This window comes from Magnolia sinica, chromosome 14, assembly GCF_029962835.1.
Source record: "Magnolia sinica isolate HGM2019 chromosome 14, MsV1, whole genome shotgun sequence".
Classification (NCBI taxonomy): domain Eukaryota; kingdom Viridiplantae; phylum Streptophyta; class Magnoliopsida; order Magnoliales; family Magnoliaceae; genus Magnolia; species Magnolia sinica.
The window spans coordinates 14,230,354-14,247,183 of record NC_080586.1 but is presented as its reverse complement, the minus strand read 5'-3'; the positions used below and the strand labels follow the sequence as shown (position 1 = coordinate 14,247,183).

Genomic DNA, 16,830 nt, shown 5'->3' with positions numbered 1-16,830 from the left:
ACACAATACAAACATGTATTTCAACACAAAACCATGCACCCATTAAAAAAAAAAACTTGAAATGAATTTTTTAATAAATAAAATTTTAATGATATAGATATATTTACAACATACTAGTGCTATTATTCAAATTTTACTAAAAAATTAACAATACAAGCAACACTTGAAATTTACACAGTAAAAATTATTGGTAATACAAGTGACACTTGAAATTTACACAATCGGAAATATTGGCAATACAAGCGACGCTTAGAATTTACATCGTCAAATATATTAGCAATACATTAGCAATATCGATACATTAACGATACTTAGTAACACATTATGGACCATCTATAACATTTGCCTCACATTTTTTATTGCTCGAGAAATTAATTTATACCCAACACTAAGAACTAAATAAAAGTGGCACGTTTCAAAATCATCAAGAGACCAACCTCTCTTGAAGAAACTAACCGACAATGTGGATGGAGCCTCATGAACTAGAATGGAAAGATTTCGATGGTAGAAGACTCTTGATCTTCTTTTTCTATAAAATCCATTTATCTCATTTTCTTTCTCATCTTTTTTCTTCAAGAAAGAAGAAAACACAAATGTTGTTTGTCACGTGTGAGACTCGACGTGTTTGCGGATACCCTTGAGTTCGGTCATGTAAACCCGAATCGGGTTGACTTGAGACCTATGTCATTGCGTCTGTCTTGTCGCCGCGATTCCAACGCCGCGTCCCATGCGTTAATCCGATATGTACATCTCAAGTTATGATCATTGATCGATATGAGTCCACCAATCATGCAATCAATGTAGTTGTATGGGTATGATTCACTCTTGGGAGGGCCCATTAGTGGCGGGGCCCTACTCCCATGGCCAGATTACTCTCTTTTCTTCTTCTCTTTTCTCTGATGTATGAATGATAATGTGTGTGTGGCTTATTTAGTGGGCCTTGTATGTCCCAAAATAAATAAAAATAAAAATCCAGCAAGGTGGATTTTATATATATCACCCAAATATGAATTTTAAGCAATAAGAAATCTGGACTGTTGCATGGACTATCATGTTCAATCTTTGGCATGGGTTTTTAGATTTTCTTTATAATTATGGGTTGTAATGAGAAGGTGTGGACCCCACCTGAGGTGTGATGGGTCAAACCTCAGATGGTCCATGATATGTACCCAAAAAGGAGGCCCATAGGGGTGGGCGGTCCACATCCCACATGTATGGAGGAAAACATACACTTCAGCTTAATGTACAACCTCCATGGATTGCAACATCTCTTCCTGGACAGATAGAAATTCCTAATTTAATTAAAATATTTGTAACCAAAAATCATAAAATTTTTCAGAGAGGTGGTTCACTCATGGAGACCCACCTACAAAATTTTGGGGCCTCATGAACTAGAATGGAAAGATTTCTTTAAATAAATTAAAATATTTATATATGTGTAAAAATTTTGAAATTTTGTGAAGATATGTTTCAGCAAATCCATCCATCGCCTCTGTTTCACGATTGATCTTCTTTTTCTATAAGGAATTCAATTGAGGAGATATGAGGCTCATCGTTTTCTTTCTCGATTTTGGAGGAGTCTTCAACAGGCATTGGGGGTCACTTTCATCTCAGCATCTCTTATCATTCGGGCCAGATCCTTGAGGATATGCTAAGGGCTTGTGTGATCGAATTTGTGGGGAGTTGGGACGAGCATATGCGCCTCGCCAAGTTCGCGTACAACAACAGCTATCAGGCGTCGTAGCAGCAGAGCGTGGAGCAGAGCTGAGCATTTGAGGACCCTAGTGTTGCTGACCTTTCTCTCTTTTCCTTTTTAGAAGATGTTTAAGACCTTGAGATGCACGACCCAGCAGCAGGTCACACTAGTGGTGTATATTCTTAAGGGTGAGGCTGAGCACTAGAGGACCTCTGTTGCTCGTGCCGCAGGAGCTAACTTCGTCGGACATGGGAGGATTTCATTGACCGGTTCGACCGATAGTACTTCCCCGATCACGTTCGATGGCAGCGAGCGTTGGAGTTTGAGACCCTGGTACAGGGAGACATGACCGTGGCTCAGTACGTGGCTTGTTTCATGGCGTTATCGAAATTTGACCGGGAGGACCACGAGATCCTATGGAATAGAATGGTCACTAGGACATGGGCCTAAAGCGCTATGGTCACTTTGAGTTTTAGGTCATGTCCTTCGGACTGACTAATACACCCGTGGTCTTCATGCAATTAATGAACGAGGTCTTCCATCCTTATCTCGATCAAGTATGGCATGAACCACGATAGCGCCATAAAACGAGCCGTGTACTGAGTAGCGGTCATGTCTCCCCGCACCAGGGTCTTAAACTCCAACGTTCGCTGCCGTCGAACGTGGTCTGGAAAGTACTATTAGTCGAACCGGTCAATGAAATCCTCTCATGTCCAAACGAAGTCAGCTCCTATCGACACCGGATTAGGCGATCAGGAATTTTGTGAGCCCGATTTCTGAGTTTAGGGAGAGACATTGCTAGATTTCTCTTTAGAAGAAAAAACCATTTTCTCTCTTTTTTACTTCGCTTTAAAAAATAATGCCAAAAATACCAAAATGCCCTCACGTATGTGGTAAAGAAAAACCACTTAAGCACACACGTGGGTTTTACCTTTACATGACAAAGGACCCTCAACAATCTCCCCCTCCCAACTCATGAGAAGGGCTCCATTATGTCCAAACTTGTCATGCTTTTTTAAAACTCATGTTTTTTTTCTAAGCAAGGCATTTGTCATCATATTCGAAACATTCTTTTCAGTATGGATCTTCTCAAGCTATATCAACTTTTCTTCAAGAGCATGTTGAATTCAATAATATCTTATATATATGCTCGTACTTGGAATGGAGACTTGAATTTTACTAAGGTGGATGACACTTTGACTATCACAATAAATGATATAATTATCTTGCATTAAGCCTAGTTCTTAAAAGAACCTCTTCATTCACAATGGAGATAAATTAATTAATTAATATGTAGTACGCATTATTTCCCTCCAAAATGGTCTTGGTAATTTTGCCTGTGAGAACATACATTTGATTCTTTCCATAATAGTGCGTTCATCCTTTCTATTACATCATTGTATTGTGAAATCTTGGGAAAGGAATGCTCGTGTCAAATTATATGGCCTTAGCAGTACTACTCAAATAGTCCAATATATTCACCACCATTATCCGTGTGAATACACTTTAACAATTTACTTATTTTCTTTTCCACCATAGCATGATAATGTTTAAACATATCCAAGACTTAAGATTTAGTCTTCAAGGCATATGCCCACATCTTTCTAGACGCATCATCTATGAAGATAACAAAGTAAGAAATATTACTTAGAGTTTTCACTTTCATAGGACCATAAACGTCAGAATAAACTAATTCTAAAACATTTGGTTTTTTTTTTTAAATGATTTCTATAAAATGAAACCCTATGTTGTTTTTCAACAAAGAAATGAACATAACTATTTAAATACGTATCTTTTATGTCGGTAAGGAGTTGCTTCTTAGCGAGGATTTGTAAGCCCTTTTCGCTTATGTGACCCAACTCCATATGCCATAGATCAATAGAGAAATCATTCTCTATAGTGTTCACCTTGAGTCTGCATAGTTGTGCTTGTGTCTTGTATAAAGTGCAACACATCTCGCCCCTTGCCACCACAAAAAAGAATTTTGTAAGCTTTCACTGTCCACCACTAAAATTATTGTTATATCCTTCTTTATCCAATCTTTATGCAGAAATTAAATTAAGACAATGTTCGGGTTCATGTGTTACATCTTTGAGAACCAACATGTGATCAATATTGGTCTCAACATATACATCACCCATCCCAATAATTTTTAAAGAGCCATCGTTACCCATTGTCACAATACTAAAATCTCATGCCTTGAAAAATGTGAAGAAGTCCTTATGAGGAGTAGTGTGATATGAGGCACCTGTCAATAACCCAATCTGTATATTGATAAGTGAAATTTAGATATGTTTATTCACAACCTCAGAAGATAATAATATCACCATCTGGAACAACAATAGTTGTGTCTTTCTCTTCTTAATTTTCCTTCCATTTTTCTTTCTTCTCCTCCTTTTTAAGGCTCCTGACACTTATTTTGGTAGTGGCCTAGCTTTCTGCAGTTATAATAATTAACTTCCTTTTTTGACTTAGATTTGTCTCAAAACTTCTCACGATGGTGACGTTTTCTGATTTTGTTTTCCCCCCGATTTTCTATAACAAATGCATTTGATTGAGTGAAGCCCGAGAATTTCTTCTTGTCTTCTTATTCAACAAGCTTCTCGTTACTTGATTCATGATAACAACTTCATTTGGAGTATAGTTACTTAGAGACAACATTAACATCTCCCAACTATCAGGTAAATAATTAAGATCTACTGAACAGGTACTCTGCCTTGGGATTTTTCCTAAAAGATCTACTGCACAAGTGCTTTGCCTTTGTCTCCCTAAAAGCATATTCACAAATACTCTGCTTAGGATTCTCCCTAAAAGATCCATTGCACAAGTGCTATGCATTGGTTTCCCTAAAAGTACATTCACAAATTCTATATTCCTAAAAGATCCATATCATAAGTGTTCTGCCTTGGGATTCTCCCTAAAAGATCCACAATATGAGTACTCTACCTTGGGATTCTCCCTAAAAGATTCACAATATGAGTGCTTTGCACTGTATTATTCATAAAAGATCGATTGCATAGGTACTTTGTCCTCGAGTTGTCCTAAAAATGTATTGATGGGTGCTCTGTCCTAAAATACTCCTTAAAAATTTTCAAGTAGAATTGATATTATTGAGTTTTGATTCATAAGTATTGCATTCGTTGTTTTATTAATATATGAGAATTACATTGTATGTTTCTTAATTAAATATTTTATGATTAATGTATACATTGTGATTTGTATCTCAGATAAATTTGCAAATCTCAATATTAGGCTATGATATGATTCTACTAGACTGTCATGCTCACCCATTAAAATTTTTATAGATGTAAAGCTGGAGTATTTCGAGCAAGTTGGACTCTACTTCTAGTTTATGTTAATTAGGTTTAGTTTGGATTTTAATTTTATTTTATTCACCAGGTTTAGTTTGAATTTGAATATCAATATAATAGAAAATCTTGAAAGAAGTGAGGATTAAACAGTGGACATTACATTAATGAGAATTATTTTAATAATGTTTCCTTTAGTTAGCTTTGCATATCTATTGGAATGGATGGAACTATGTAGGTTCTATTGAATTTTATTAAATTAATCTCATGATCTTGGGATTTGGGTTTTAGGTAATAATACTTGGATGCCCAAATTTCAGGGCGTGACATGTTGTTACTTCATTCTTTAACCGATTTCAACCATTACAACTTCATCTTGTGAGATTATGGTTCATTGCCCTAATTTGTCACTTACTGAGAGTGTGTGTTGGTCGATACCCATTTTTTGATCATGCAACTATTATAGAAAATCAGTGGCTCTGCCACATGATCGAGATAGAAAACACGTGTACTATGGTAATAGTCAACTAAACTTACTCCTTTTACACTACTCATGACTTTTTAGATACTAATTACATTTGGCTATCAAGGTATCTGAAAAGATTTTTAATTTGCCCCTTGTTGAGATTTAATTGCCACATGATATCATATGACTTGCGAAGTCTGATACAATTAGAATTAGGTATAAATAACTTCACCAGCCCTAGTTATTGTTTGTCAATTATAGGCAGGATCATCATTTTGGCAAACCATGCTGAGAGATAAATAAGTGAAACTTATGGTCGACCATAGATGAAACTATCATTTTAGGGTATAACCCGTGAGTGATTTCTATTAGGAAGCTGTCAATAAGAATCCTTTAGATCCAGCACAGTCAGATTTGGCATAAACGACTCCACCTGCCCTAATTATTATTTATCAACTATAAGCCGAAGAATCTTGATCCTTTGCTTACCATAAACCAAAATTTACTATTTGTCTGCATTGTGATTGGTCCACGTCATTATTGACATTGTCAGCACAACTACATTAAATGCAGCATGTGATGATAATGTGCCCAATCACACTGTAACAAACAAAAATTTCCTATTGGCAATGAGTGGTCATTTTACCAAACTATGCAAATGGGTAGATAAGTGAAAATTCTAGTTAACTAGAGATATTGTTGAAAGTAGATGTCTTAAATCTGTCTTTAGGTTGCTCGACTGGTCGAGGGGGCTACTCGACTAGTCGAGGCTCGTTCGACTTGAAGTCCAACGACTTTGTGTTTTATTCTTCCGTGCTGCTCAACTAGTCGGGGGACTGTATCGACCGGTCAAAGCCCTCCTTCGACTAGTCGAGGGTTACGTAGATACAGTGCGGATTTTGTGCTGACTGCGTAAATTTGAGGCGGTTTCGCAGAAGTGCGGAAAAGGAGTTTCCTAAACTGTAAATAGGGGTCCCTAGGGCTATTTTAAGGGATGCTAAAACTTTCTAAAGGGGTTTCAAGGGTTCCTAAAAGGGTATTAGAGTTTCTAAAGGGTGTAGCAAGAGTGGAATTCGAGGTTGTTCGAATCGAGCAAGTACTCTCTCATTGTAATTTATGCTTTCATAGTGGAATTCTGTCACTTTGTACATTGATTTTTTTCCCACAAAAGTTTTCCATGTTAAATCTATGTGTTCTATCGTGATTGCTTGGTGTCATTGGATTGTTATCCTAAATCTAGATCTATGTGATTCCACAACATAAATCCCCAACAAGTGGTATCAGAGCAATCGTTGGGGCACAGATTTGAATTTGACGGATTAACATCAATGGGAAGCGCTAGGTATGAGATGAGATTGAGAAGTATTTAGGAAAAAATAATTTTGAGTTATGGAAGATTAAGATGATCAGTTCCTTAATCAAGCAAGACAAAGATGGTGCTCTTGAGGAGCGAAAGTCTACTATTACTGATGATGAATGAAATACTCTTGATAAGAAGGCCTTCTCATCAATCCGTTTGTCTCACCGATGAGGTTCTTTACAATGTCATGAGGGAGAAAACTGCGGCTAAGTTGTGGGCGAAGTTAGAGGATGTCTATGTGAAAAAATTCTCTGAAAATCGCCTACACTTAAAGCGGCAGTGGTATAACTTCAAGATAACAGATGGTGGAGATCTAGAGGCTTACATCAACAACTTTAATAAATTAGTTTGCAAATTGCTGGATATGAAAAAAGTGATGAAAGATAACGAACAAGCATGTATGTTGCTGAATTCTCTTCCGGCGTCGTATGAGTCATTCAAGGACACAATGTGCACCATAAATAAAACTCTGAGTGCCAACATCGTTATCTCAGCTCTTCAAGGGAAGGATATGAGAAAGTTTAATGTCGACATTGGGATATCTTTTGATGCACTGCTTACAAGGGGTAGGAATTCTGAACAAGGTACGGGTTCTTTAGGTTCTAGATCCAAATCCAAGGGCAAGGGTAAAGGAAAGGTAAAGTGCTGGAATTGTGGGATGGAAGGACATGTGAAGAAGGATTGTACAAATCCTAAATCTAAAAGAGAAGATTCTGAGGCTTCGTACAAGGAGGCCAATGTTGCCACGTTAAATAGATCGAGTGAATGTGATGGTGATGTTTTGTCTGTGTGAACGATCAGATAGCCATATGATGATTGTAAGGACGAGTGGATGCTAGACACAGGGGCATCTCTTCACATGACTCCTCATCGGAGTTAGTTCACCAGTTACAGAGAGTGCGATGGTGGACAGGTGTTTATGGACAATGACTTTTCCTGTAATGTTGTGGCTATTGGTTCGGTGCACATCAAGATGGTTGATGGGGTGGAGCGTACCCTGACTAGGGTGAGGCACGTTCTTGACATGAAGAAGAATCTGATTTCTCTTGGTGTACTTGAGGCAATGGGTTGCAAGTTCATATGTATTGATGGTGTTGTTCTTAAGGTATCTAAGGGGGCATGAGTAATCATGAAAGCGCAATGACTCGGTAACATGTAAAGGTTGATCGAGAGCACTTCAAAAGGTGGAGCTACAGTGGATGTAGTGGATTCCACCTTTACACGTGTGTGACATGTTGGGCATGGCCACATCAGCGGGCAGGGCAAGAAGGCTAAGACGCGCAGACAGAGATACAAAGTAGGTGGAGCAGCCACCTGTGAGAAGAATCATACAGCATAATCGTAAGATATCGGTGAGGTACATGGACGACTCCAACATCGCAGGGGATCCGTCTACTATTCAAATGGCTCTAGGTAAGCCTGGTGATGAGAAGTGAAAGGTGACTATGTGTGATGTGATAGACTCATTGTACCAGACCGACACATGGGAGCTTGTGGAGCTTCCAGTGGGTCGGAAAGCGATTGGATGCAGGTGGATCTTAAGGAGGATACAACATAGATACAGAGCGAGGTTGGTAGTGAAGGGTTATGCTCAGAGAGAAGGGATCGGCTTCTCAGAGATATTCGCCCCGATGGTATATCAGGTGTCTATTAGATCTGTGATTAGCAATGATTGGCCAATATGATCTTGAGCTGGAAGGATGGATGTAGAGTCTGTACTTCTGTTTAGGAAATTGGAAAAGCAGATCTACATGAAGCAACCAGAGCGGTTCGAAGGTAAAGGGGGCTGAGAAAAAGTTTGCAGGAGGTCGTGGTATGACCTGTCGCCTAGGCAGTGATATAAAGTTTGATTCCTTCATGGTGGGTCGATTATTGTATGTTGATGACATGTAGATCGCCAATTATGACATGTCTGATATCAATATACTAAAGACTCGGTTAAGTGGGATGTTCAGGATGAATGATCGGGGGCTGCAAAGATGGTTCTCGGTATTGAGACTGAAAGAGGAGTAGGCTTTGGTTATCTCAAGCAGAATACCTTGGATAGGTATTGATCAAGGATGTGATGGACCAGACAAAGCTGGAGAGCGTTCCCTTCGCGTCTCTCCTCAAGTTTTTCTTAGGACATGTCCTAAAACAAATGAAGAAAAACAGGATATATCTCGTGAGCCTTATTTGAATGCGGTTGGCAGTGCATGTCATGGTCTAGATTAGACCAGTTATTTCACAGGCTATCAATGTTGTAAGCAAATACCCTGGTAAGCAATATTGAGTAGCGATGAGATGGTAAGAAGACTACGTCTTTACTTTTGAGAAGACAGGAGCAAAGGTGGTTAGGCACGTAGATTCTGATCCGGCAGACATGCTCACATATATCATTCCTACAGAGAAGTTCAAGTTCTATGCTACTTTTCTGGGCTTGGCGATGGCGAAAAAGGACGGAGTGTGCTCGAGAAGCTATGATATGATGCAGAGATTAGAGAATTACACGGTAAAAGATTGAAGACATGGTGGAGATTGTTGAAAATAGATGTCTTAAATCTGTCTCTGGACTGCTCGACCGGTCGAGGGGGCTGCTCGACTAGTCGAGGCCCGCTCGACTCAAAGTCTAGCGGCTCTGTTTTTTGTTCTTCCGTGCTGCTCGACCGGTCGAAGCCCTCCTTCCACTAGTCGAGGGTTGCGCAAATACAGTGCAGACTTTGTGCGAACTGTACAAATTTGAGGTGGTTTCGCAGAGGTGCGGAAGAGGAGTTTCCTAAACTATAAATAAGGGTCCCTAGGGCTATTTTAAGGGATCCTAAAGCTTTCTAAACGGGTTTTAAGGGTTCCTAAAAGGGTTTTAGGGTTTATAAAGGGTGTACCAAGGGTGAGATTCAAGGTTGTTCGAATCGAGTACGTCCTCTCTCCTTGTAATTTATGCTTTCATAATGGAATTCTGTCGCTTTGTGCCGTGGTTTTTTCCCGCAAAAAATTTTCACGTTAAATCTATGTGTTCTATTGGAATTGCTTGGTGCCATTGGATTGCTATCCTATATCTAGATTTGTGTGATTCCGCAACACAAATCCCCAGCAGATATAGCTATCATTTTAGGGTATAACAGAGGATCTCTATTAAGAAGCCGCTAGTCAAAGCCACCAAAGCAGCCGTATGAATTTATGTAGAATAAGTGGGTGGTTATTATTTTATTTATTTATTTATTTTGGATGATAGCCCAAGAGGCAGACGGCCGCATGGGAAAATCATAAGCAGACACACAAAGCTAAAATCCAAAAGCCACCGTCTTAACCCAACAACTCATTTTTCAAGTTTCAAATTCCTCTTTGAGATTTCCCAGATTCACTCGTTCAATGTCAGGGTACTACATCTTATAACCAGTTTGGATTATTTATTGTCCTCTTTATACGTAGCCAACATGCAGATCAATCCAAAAGGTCCAAATCATGGGCCCGATTGTATGTGGTATATAATCGCACAATCTTCACTGCCACTGCCTTATGGACACTTGTCACCTAATCCATGTACATTTGTTTGTGACTGAACCATCCATTAGTTCCACAGTAAGCCCACGAAAAAAATAAAAAATAAAAAAATAAAAATAATGTACGGTCTGGATTCACATACATGGATACCACGTTCCTCTAGCAGTGAGTGCGCGCGTGGACGGATAGTCAATTAGTCATGCTTTGGCAGTGCTACGATTCTCACGAGAAGAGATAGAGGAGGTGGCTTGCCGCACACTTGCCAAACATGGGATTTGTGCCAGATCTGAGCCGTGCATAAGGTGTGGCCAACATGGAAACCCCTGGACCATAAATCGGGTGGGCCACGTGAGAATGAAAAAGATGGACGGTCATAAATAAAAATGACCGTGGGCTAGTTCAACATACACGTGGGCCAGGCCAACTTGATATTTTGGCTGAAGCAGATCAGAAACTCCACGTAACCACAGTTTCGGTTTCGTGAATAACGGACCTGGATTTCCCAGGAAAACTGAAGTTGCTGCGCTGGGAGCTTGAGAAATCCACTCCGTCCATCCGTTTTGCAAGATCATTTTAGGACATGAGGCCAAAACTGATCAAATGAGACTCAATCGTGAGGATTGAACGTCAACAGTTGACATAGTTGTGGGGTCACGGAAGTTTTGAATCAGGTTGATATTTGTGTTTTTTGATCATCCCAATAGTAATGATGTCATGAACGGTTTAAAGGGCATCGAAACATCAATGTGGACCTAGGCAGGTTTCAATGGTAGCAATTTTTCTACCTAACTTTTGCTTCAATACGGCCTACTCGAGTCTTGGATCCCGTTCGCATTTGGTGTCGAGTCTTAAAATTAGCTCAAAAAATCGATGGATATGGTGGATTTCTCACAAACATCACGGTAGGCCTCACCTAAGTTGGATTCGTAAGCAAGGGAAGGGGATTGCGTACGGAGTAAACTATGTGAGGTTTATCATGATTTATGTATTTAATCACCTCCGTCCATCCATTTGACCTGATAATTTTAATGCTGGGGACAAAATATGAATCATATTCAAGGCTTGAATTGACCACACGACAGGAAACAGTGTGAATTGAGCGTCCTGTTGAAAAACGGCCATGGAAGGTTTTTTTTTTTTTTTTTTTAAAATCAAACTTATATTTGAGTTTTCCTATCATCCATGTCTTTAAAATCTCATGAACATGTTGGATGGATGGCTAGTAAATGTCACTGTGGGGCCAGAAAGGTTTCATTGGTGAAAATCATTATTACCCCTGTTTTTTAGGCTTGGATATTATTAAATTTTGGGTTCAATCCATTAAATAAGCTTTAAGAGCGGATGAATGGCGTGGATAAAACACATATATTCACGGTGGGCCTAACTAAGTTTACGATCAGAGCCTGCTGAGTAACAGCAGGCAATCCGATTTCATATGGGGCACGGAAACGGATTGGCTACTCGCCTGCCACTTGCCTGGTGGGTGGTAGTCGGTGCTCTGTGGGGCCACCATGGTGTATGTGTTTCAGCCATGCCTTTTATTCATCTTTAAAGATCTTTTGAGGGCTTGATCCAAAAAACGAAAGGGATATAAATTCCAGTTGGACTATGCCACAGGAAAACAATAGTGATTAGATATCCTCCATTAAAATCCTCCTAAGGCTCTCTGTACTGTTAATTTGACATCTAATCTGTTAATTAAGTCATACATATTTAGGTGAAGGGAAAAAATAAAAATTATTTTGATCCAAAACTTTTATGGGCTCTAAAAAGCTTTTAACGGTCGACGCTCATTCAACACTGTTTTCTGCAACGCGGTCTCCTTGAGATTGAGATATACTTAGGTTTTGGTCTCATACCCTAAAAAGACCTAGAAAAATAGATGGACGGGAATGAAACAAATATACCATGGCGCATATCACCGACCACCAGCCATTGGCCGATGGCAGGGGAGTAGCCAATCCGTTTCCAATGGGCCCGCAGAGCACCGACCCCCCTAACGCAGTGTTTCAATGGGCCAGCAGATCAGAACCATTCATCTACCTCCCATCCGTGGATGGGGCCAACACTGCATAATTGTCATCGGTCCAAAGATCCAAACCATCTAGATATGGACATTTTTATTTGTTTGTCGAATCCATCCAATTTTAGCACGGTGCACATTCCCGTTGGGGCCCACTGTACAAACGAGGGTTGGACTATATACACACGGTGGAGATTTCACGGACCGCTATTTTGGGTGCTCCCACGTTTCAATATTTTATTCAATTTCCGCGCAATTGGCGACTGGTCTGCGGAAGCAAAACGCCAGCTTGAAAGTTTACCACCATATTCCAAGTTGTGGTGTCTCTGATAATGCACACTTGGCATTCATTTAAGACAATCCATACCATCCAAATAGTAAGCCGTTCCCTCGACGGACTGTGTTCTGACGTGATGCAATTTCACTGTCCTTTTCTCAACTCCAGTTAGTATTTTTCATATTGAAATATCTTATCAACAAAGAAAGTTGAATCGTCCAAATTAATAACCCAGATGCCATATGCAGTGTACATGGGTCATAACCGCAAAATGGACCCATGCAACGACCCTCTTTCCACCTAAAGAAAAATTCTTTGTTGAGCATCGGCCGTTCGTTTGTTAGATGGCCATCAGGACACGATTTGAACAGTTTGATTTGAATGAAATAAATATATGCTAGGTGTTGTAGTTCCATTTACAATTTCTGTCACATAATAAGTGGGGCATTTCAAAATTAAATTTGTGGTTCGATTTACACCGAACAACTATGATCCTAAGAATTGAGACAGTTAAAATATATAATATATGATAGATATTGAATGATATCAGTCACCTATTCAATCACTTGCAAAGTATGTAAAAAAAGATAAAATAAAATCAAGTGATATTATGAGGATAGGGTTCATCCACTAATAATAAATTACACATTTGACTTCCGTACAAAATAAAATTTCAATAAAGATAGAAGAAAAATAGGAAAGAAAATTTTATAGTCGATCACAAAGAACAACTATAAAATACATTTTTAGATAAAGAATTGAATCCAACGAATAAGCATAGATCTAAATTACAACTAAAATTATCAACGACTTGATTAACACTACAAATTATACTTAGAATTATAAATAGAAGAAAAAAATAAAAATAAATGACTACACTAAAAAATGTAATTGATTGAGAGAAACAAATATAAATAACAAGTAAGTAAAAGATATATTAGATTTGGTTGAATTGGTATGAAACTCTCTATTTCATTAAAATCGAATTCATTTGAATGGTTCGCATATTTTGATAGTTGCTAGCTTTAATTGGCGACTATAGACTGCTTAATTGGCCTCTTAGTTAACTATCAACCGCTTCATCAACCTCCTCAATGACATTCTACTACTTGACCGGCTTCCATAACAACTATCGGTCATTTAAGTTGACCTCATGCGTGGCTATATGTGGCTGGGTCTACTTTTGAATTCTTCTCAACTCTCTAACGGCTTATCATCTTATCCCTTCTAACATCTTTGAAGATATTTCTCCAATCTTTTCCCTTGTCATAGCAAGCATCTTGTCCAACTAGTTTTCTCGGTAACGGTCAAGATTATGGTACAACACTAGGTACAATTTCTGAACGGCCATCACGCTGCCACGGAACCAAATTCGTCCTCCTTAAAAACTGTGGTGAACTCGCAGCGTTTCTTCGAAAAGGGCGAACGCTGTTAGGTTCTCCGAACGTCGCGTAAGTCGGTAGAAGCTTCCATCACAGACGGCTATGTTGACGGCTTCCCTCTCTCTTTCCCTTTCTCTCGCTATATAAACGCAGCGCCCCTTCTCTTATCTCTGCAATCTTCTTCCCTTTTTCCACGAGAGACGGAGAAATAGCTTCTTTGTCTTTCTACAATCTCAGCCGTTGAAATGGCTCGCTCTTTCTCGAAGGCTAATCTTCTTGCTGCTATTGCCGATGGCGTCACTCTCGCTCTCGCGAGGTAAGAATCGCACGACGTGATGATTTGAATTTTGGAATACTTTGTTTGGGGTCCAATATCCGCCTCCGCGCATTCTAGATGGTACATACCTGACAATTCTAAGATGCGCCGGCGTGGGCGGGGGGGGGGTGGGGGGTGGGGAACTGGAAAGCGGTGGTGGTTTGTTCCAGGGGAGATTTCCCACACACGAGAGGATGATCCTGGCCGAGAGATTGAAGAGATGAATCGTTCCACTCGTGCACACGTGTGAGAGTTCGAGCCATATGCCAGATGGGACTATACGAACATTCCTCCCACGTGGGGCATACTTGGGTGTTGAATATAGGCCGTCAGTGGTTTCTTTTCTAAACCGCCTATTATTCTCGTACAGGAACAAACGGCCTGATTGGTGGATTGACCAATATTTCATGTGGGCCCTACCTAATGATTGGCCACTACCTGGCTATTCACCTCACAATTTATCCTCGCGCGAATCACCACTACGTTCTATCTGGCCCACTCATCATCTTGGGCACACACACACGAGGAAAATCAACCGTCGGATCTGATCCACGTTCCATAAAGCAAAAATGTGTGCCATGTGATGATTGGACCGGATTGATTGGTATGGTCCTTTCGCACGTGTCCTACGCTGGCACGTGATCCGGCTTCATTTTGGGCACGCTTCTTTTCTTCAGATTGCCCTCAATCATCTCGTGCAGTCCAGAAGCTGCGACCGGCGCATTTTAGCCATGACCCATCTAACAATCTCCACCCACCACTGAGGATTCTCTTTTTTTGTCCTCGACTTTCCGGAATTCCGTAGCACACAAACTAGCACTATTTTATTACCAAAAGTAGATATGAAGGTTGTAGATGTTAAAAACGATGGGTGTAAATATCAATTTCTCAATTTTATTTTTTAATTTTGAAATACAGACGTGGATATTCGACGGGAACATGGAGCGTGGGGAGAGGGATTTCAAAGCAAGTAGAAGATACGAAGAAGAAGGTGGCGATGAGCTTGATCAAAGACGGAGGATCCGACACTTCTTCTTCTTGGGTGCCCGACCCGGTTACGGGTTACTACAGACCCGGCAACCGAGTTGTAGAAGTCGACGCGGCCGATCTGCGAGAGTTGCTCTTGAACCAGAAATTCAAATCCCACCAACAGTAATTTATGTACCTGACGAGGAGATTTTTCTCATTTTACTTCTTTTTACGCACTAGGATTCTTCATGTACACGTACGATGTCTTCCATGAAATTTTGATCGTGCGATTTTTTTATGAAATAGGAATGTTTGAGTATTTATTCTCCCTTTTCTGCCCTTATCAGTTTCCATCTTTTCTCCAGAAACGTTCTACTACGTGCTCTGGTTTTAAGACCCGTCCGAGTCAACTCAGATTTGGTTTGACACGATCCTGTTTGACACTGCGATTCGCATAATCCAGGGAGGTCTCGGCCGGACTTGTCTGAGTTAGTAGGGACTCGGGCGCTGAGGCCGAGTCAACTCGGTTGAGTCATCTGGCCGAGAATTTGTACTAGTGTTTTGAATTCCAGCGACGATTGCGTGTCTGAGTAAAGGGTGTAGGGCCCACTGTGATGTATATGTATTATCCATGCCGTCCATCCATTTTTCCACCTCATTTTAAGGCGTGGGCCCAAAATTGAAGTATATCCAAGTATCCACAACACAGGAAACAGTGGGAATTGAACTACTACCGTTGAAGACTTCTTGGGGGCCACAGAAGTTTGGGAACAAGGTGATATTTGTGTTTTCCATTCATCCATGTCTGTTTGACCTTATGAAAAGGTTGGATGATAATAAAAAAAATCACTGTGGGCCCCAGGAAGGTTTCAACGGTGGTATTTATCCCTACTGTTTTCTGTGGTGTGGTTCACTCGAGCTTTGGATATGCTTTAATTTCGGGTTCATGCCCTAAAATGAGTTGATACAATGGATGGACGGCGTGGATAAGACATATACATCACGGGGGGCCCCACAGAGTTTGGAATACCGTGTTAAGTACCTGTGAATTCTGACGAGTGGGGACCGTGGTTCGGCAATCCAAACCGTTGGTATGATCTGGTTTGACGTGGATAAGCTAGGTCTCTTCTTCCTCAATTAGACAAATAAACCTCTTGATTTCTGGCCTTTTAATAAACGGCCCAAAAAATGCAAAAATAACACAATGCACATTGAACGGTTTGGATCACTGAATCAAATCCATTATCGCTTCTTTTATCTCTTCTTGTTTCTTCTCTTTTTCTCTAAAAAAAGAGAAACCGTAATGGCATGAGTTCTATAACACTATACCAACCAAAGAAAGAATCATCACATCTTGACCGTGAATTCTGAATGAATCAGTACATCTTGACCGTGAACTCTTATTTTTACACGTTGAATGTGGATCATTGCTCGTTACTTTTTACCTTTCATTTAGGGGCCACAAATTGAATGGTTAGGATCACCTAACGAATACCCATCCTACAAGATTGCCTCAGTTACATAGACTGCGTTTTCATTAGCAGCTTATTATA

General features: G+C 40.0%; 1 protein-coding gene across 2 annotated transcripts in view; it reads left to right on the top strand.

The window, feature by feature from the left end:
• Positions 1-15,607, top strand: part of LOC131225404 (late embryogenesis abundant protein Lea5-like) — a 49,611-nt gene extending 34,004 nt beyond the window's left edge. Inside the window, exons 1-2 of one of the 2 annotated variants that reach the window (XM_058220931.1) lie at positions 14,151-14,308; positions 15,227-15,607. In XM_058220931.1, the coding sequence (XP_058076914.1) occupies positions 14,238-14,308; positions 15,227-15,464 (309 nt within the window). In that variant the 5' untranslated portion in view covers positions 14,151-14,237 and the 3' untranslated portion in view covers positions 15,465-15,607. Of the gene's footprint in view, positions 1-14,150; positions 14,309-15,226 lie in introns of those variants that run through there. The other variant, XM_058220933.1, reaches the window with a different exon arrangement.
• Positions 15,608-16,830: the final 1,223 nt, after the last annotated feature.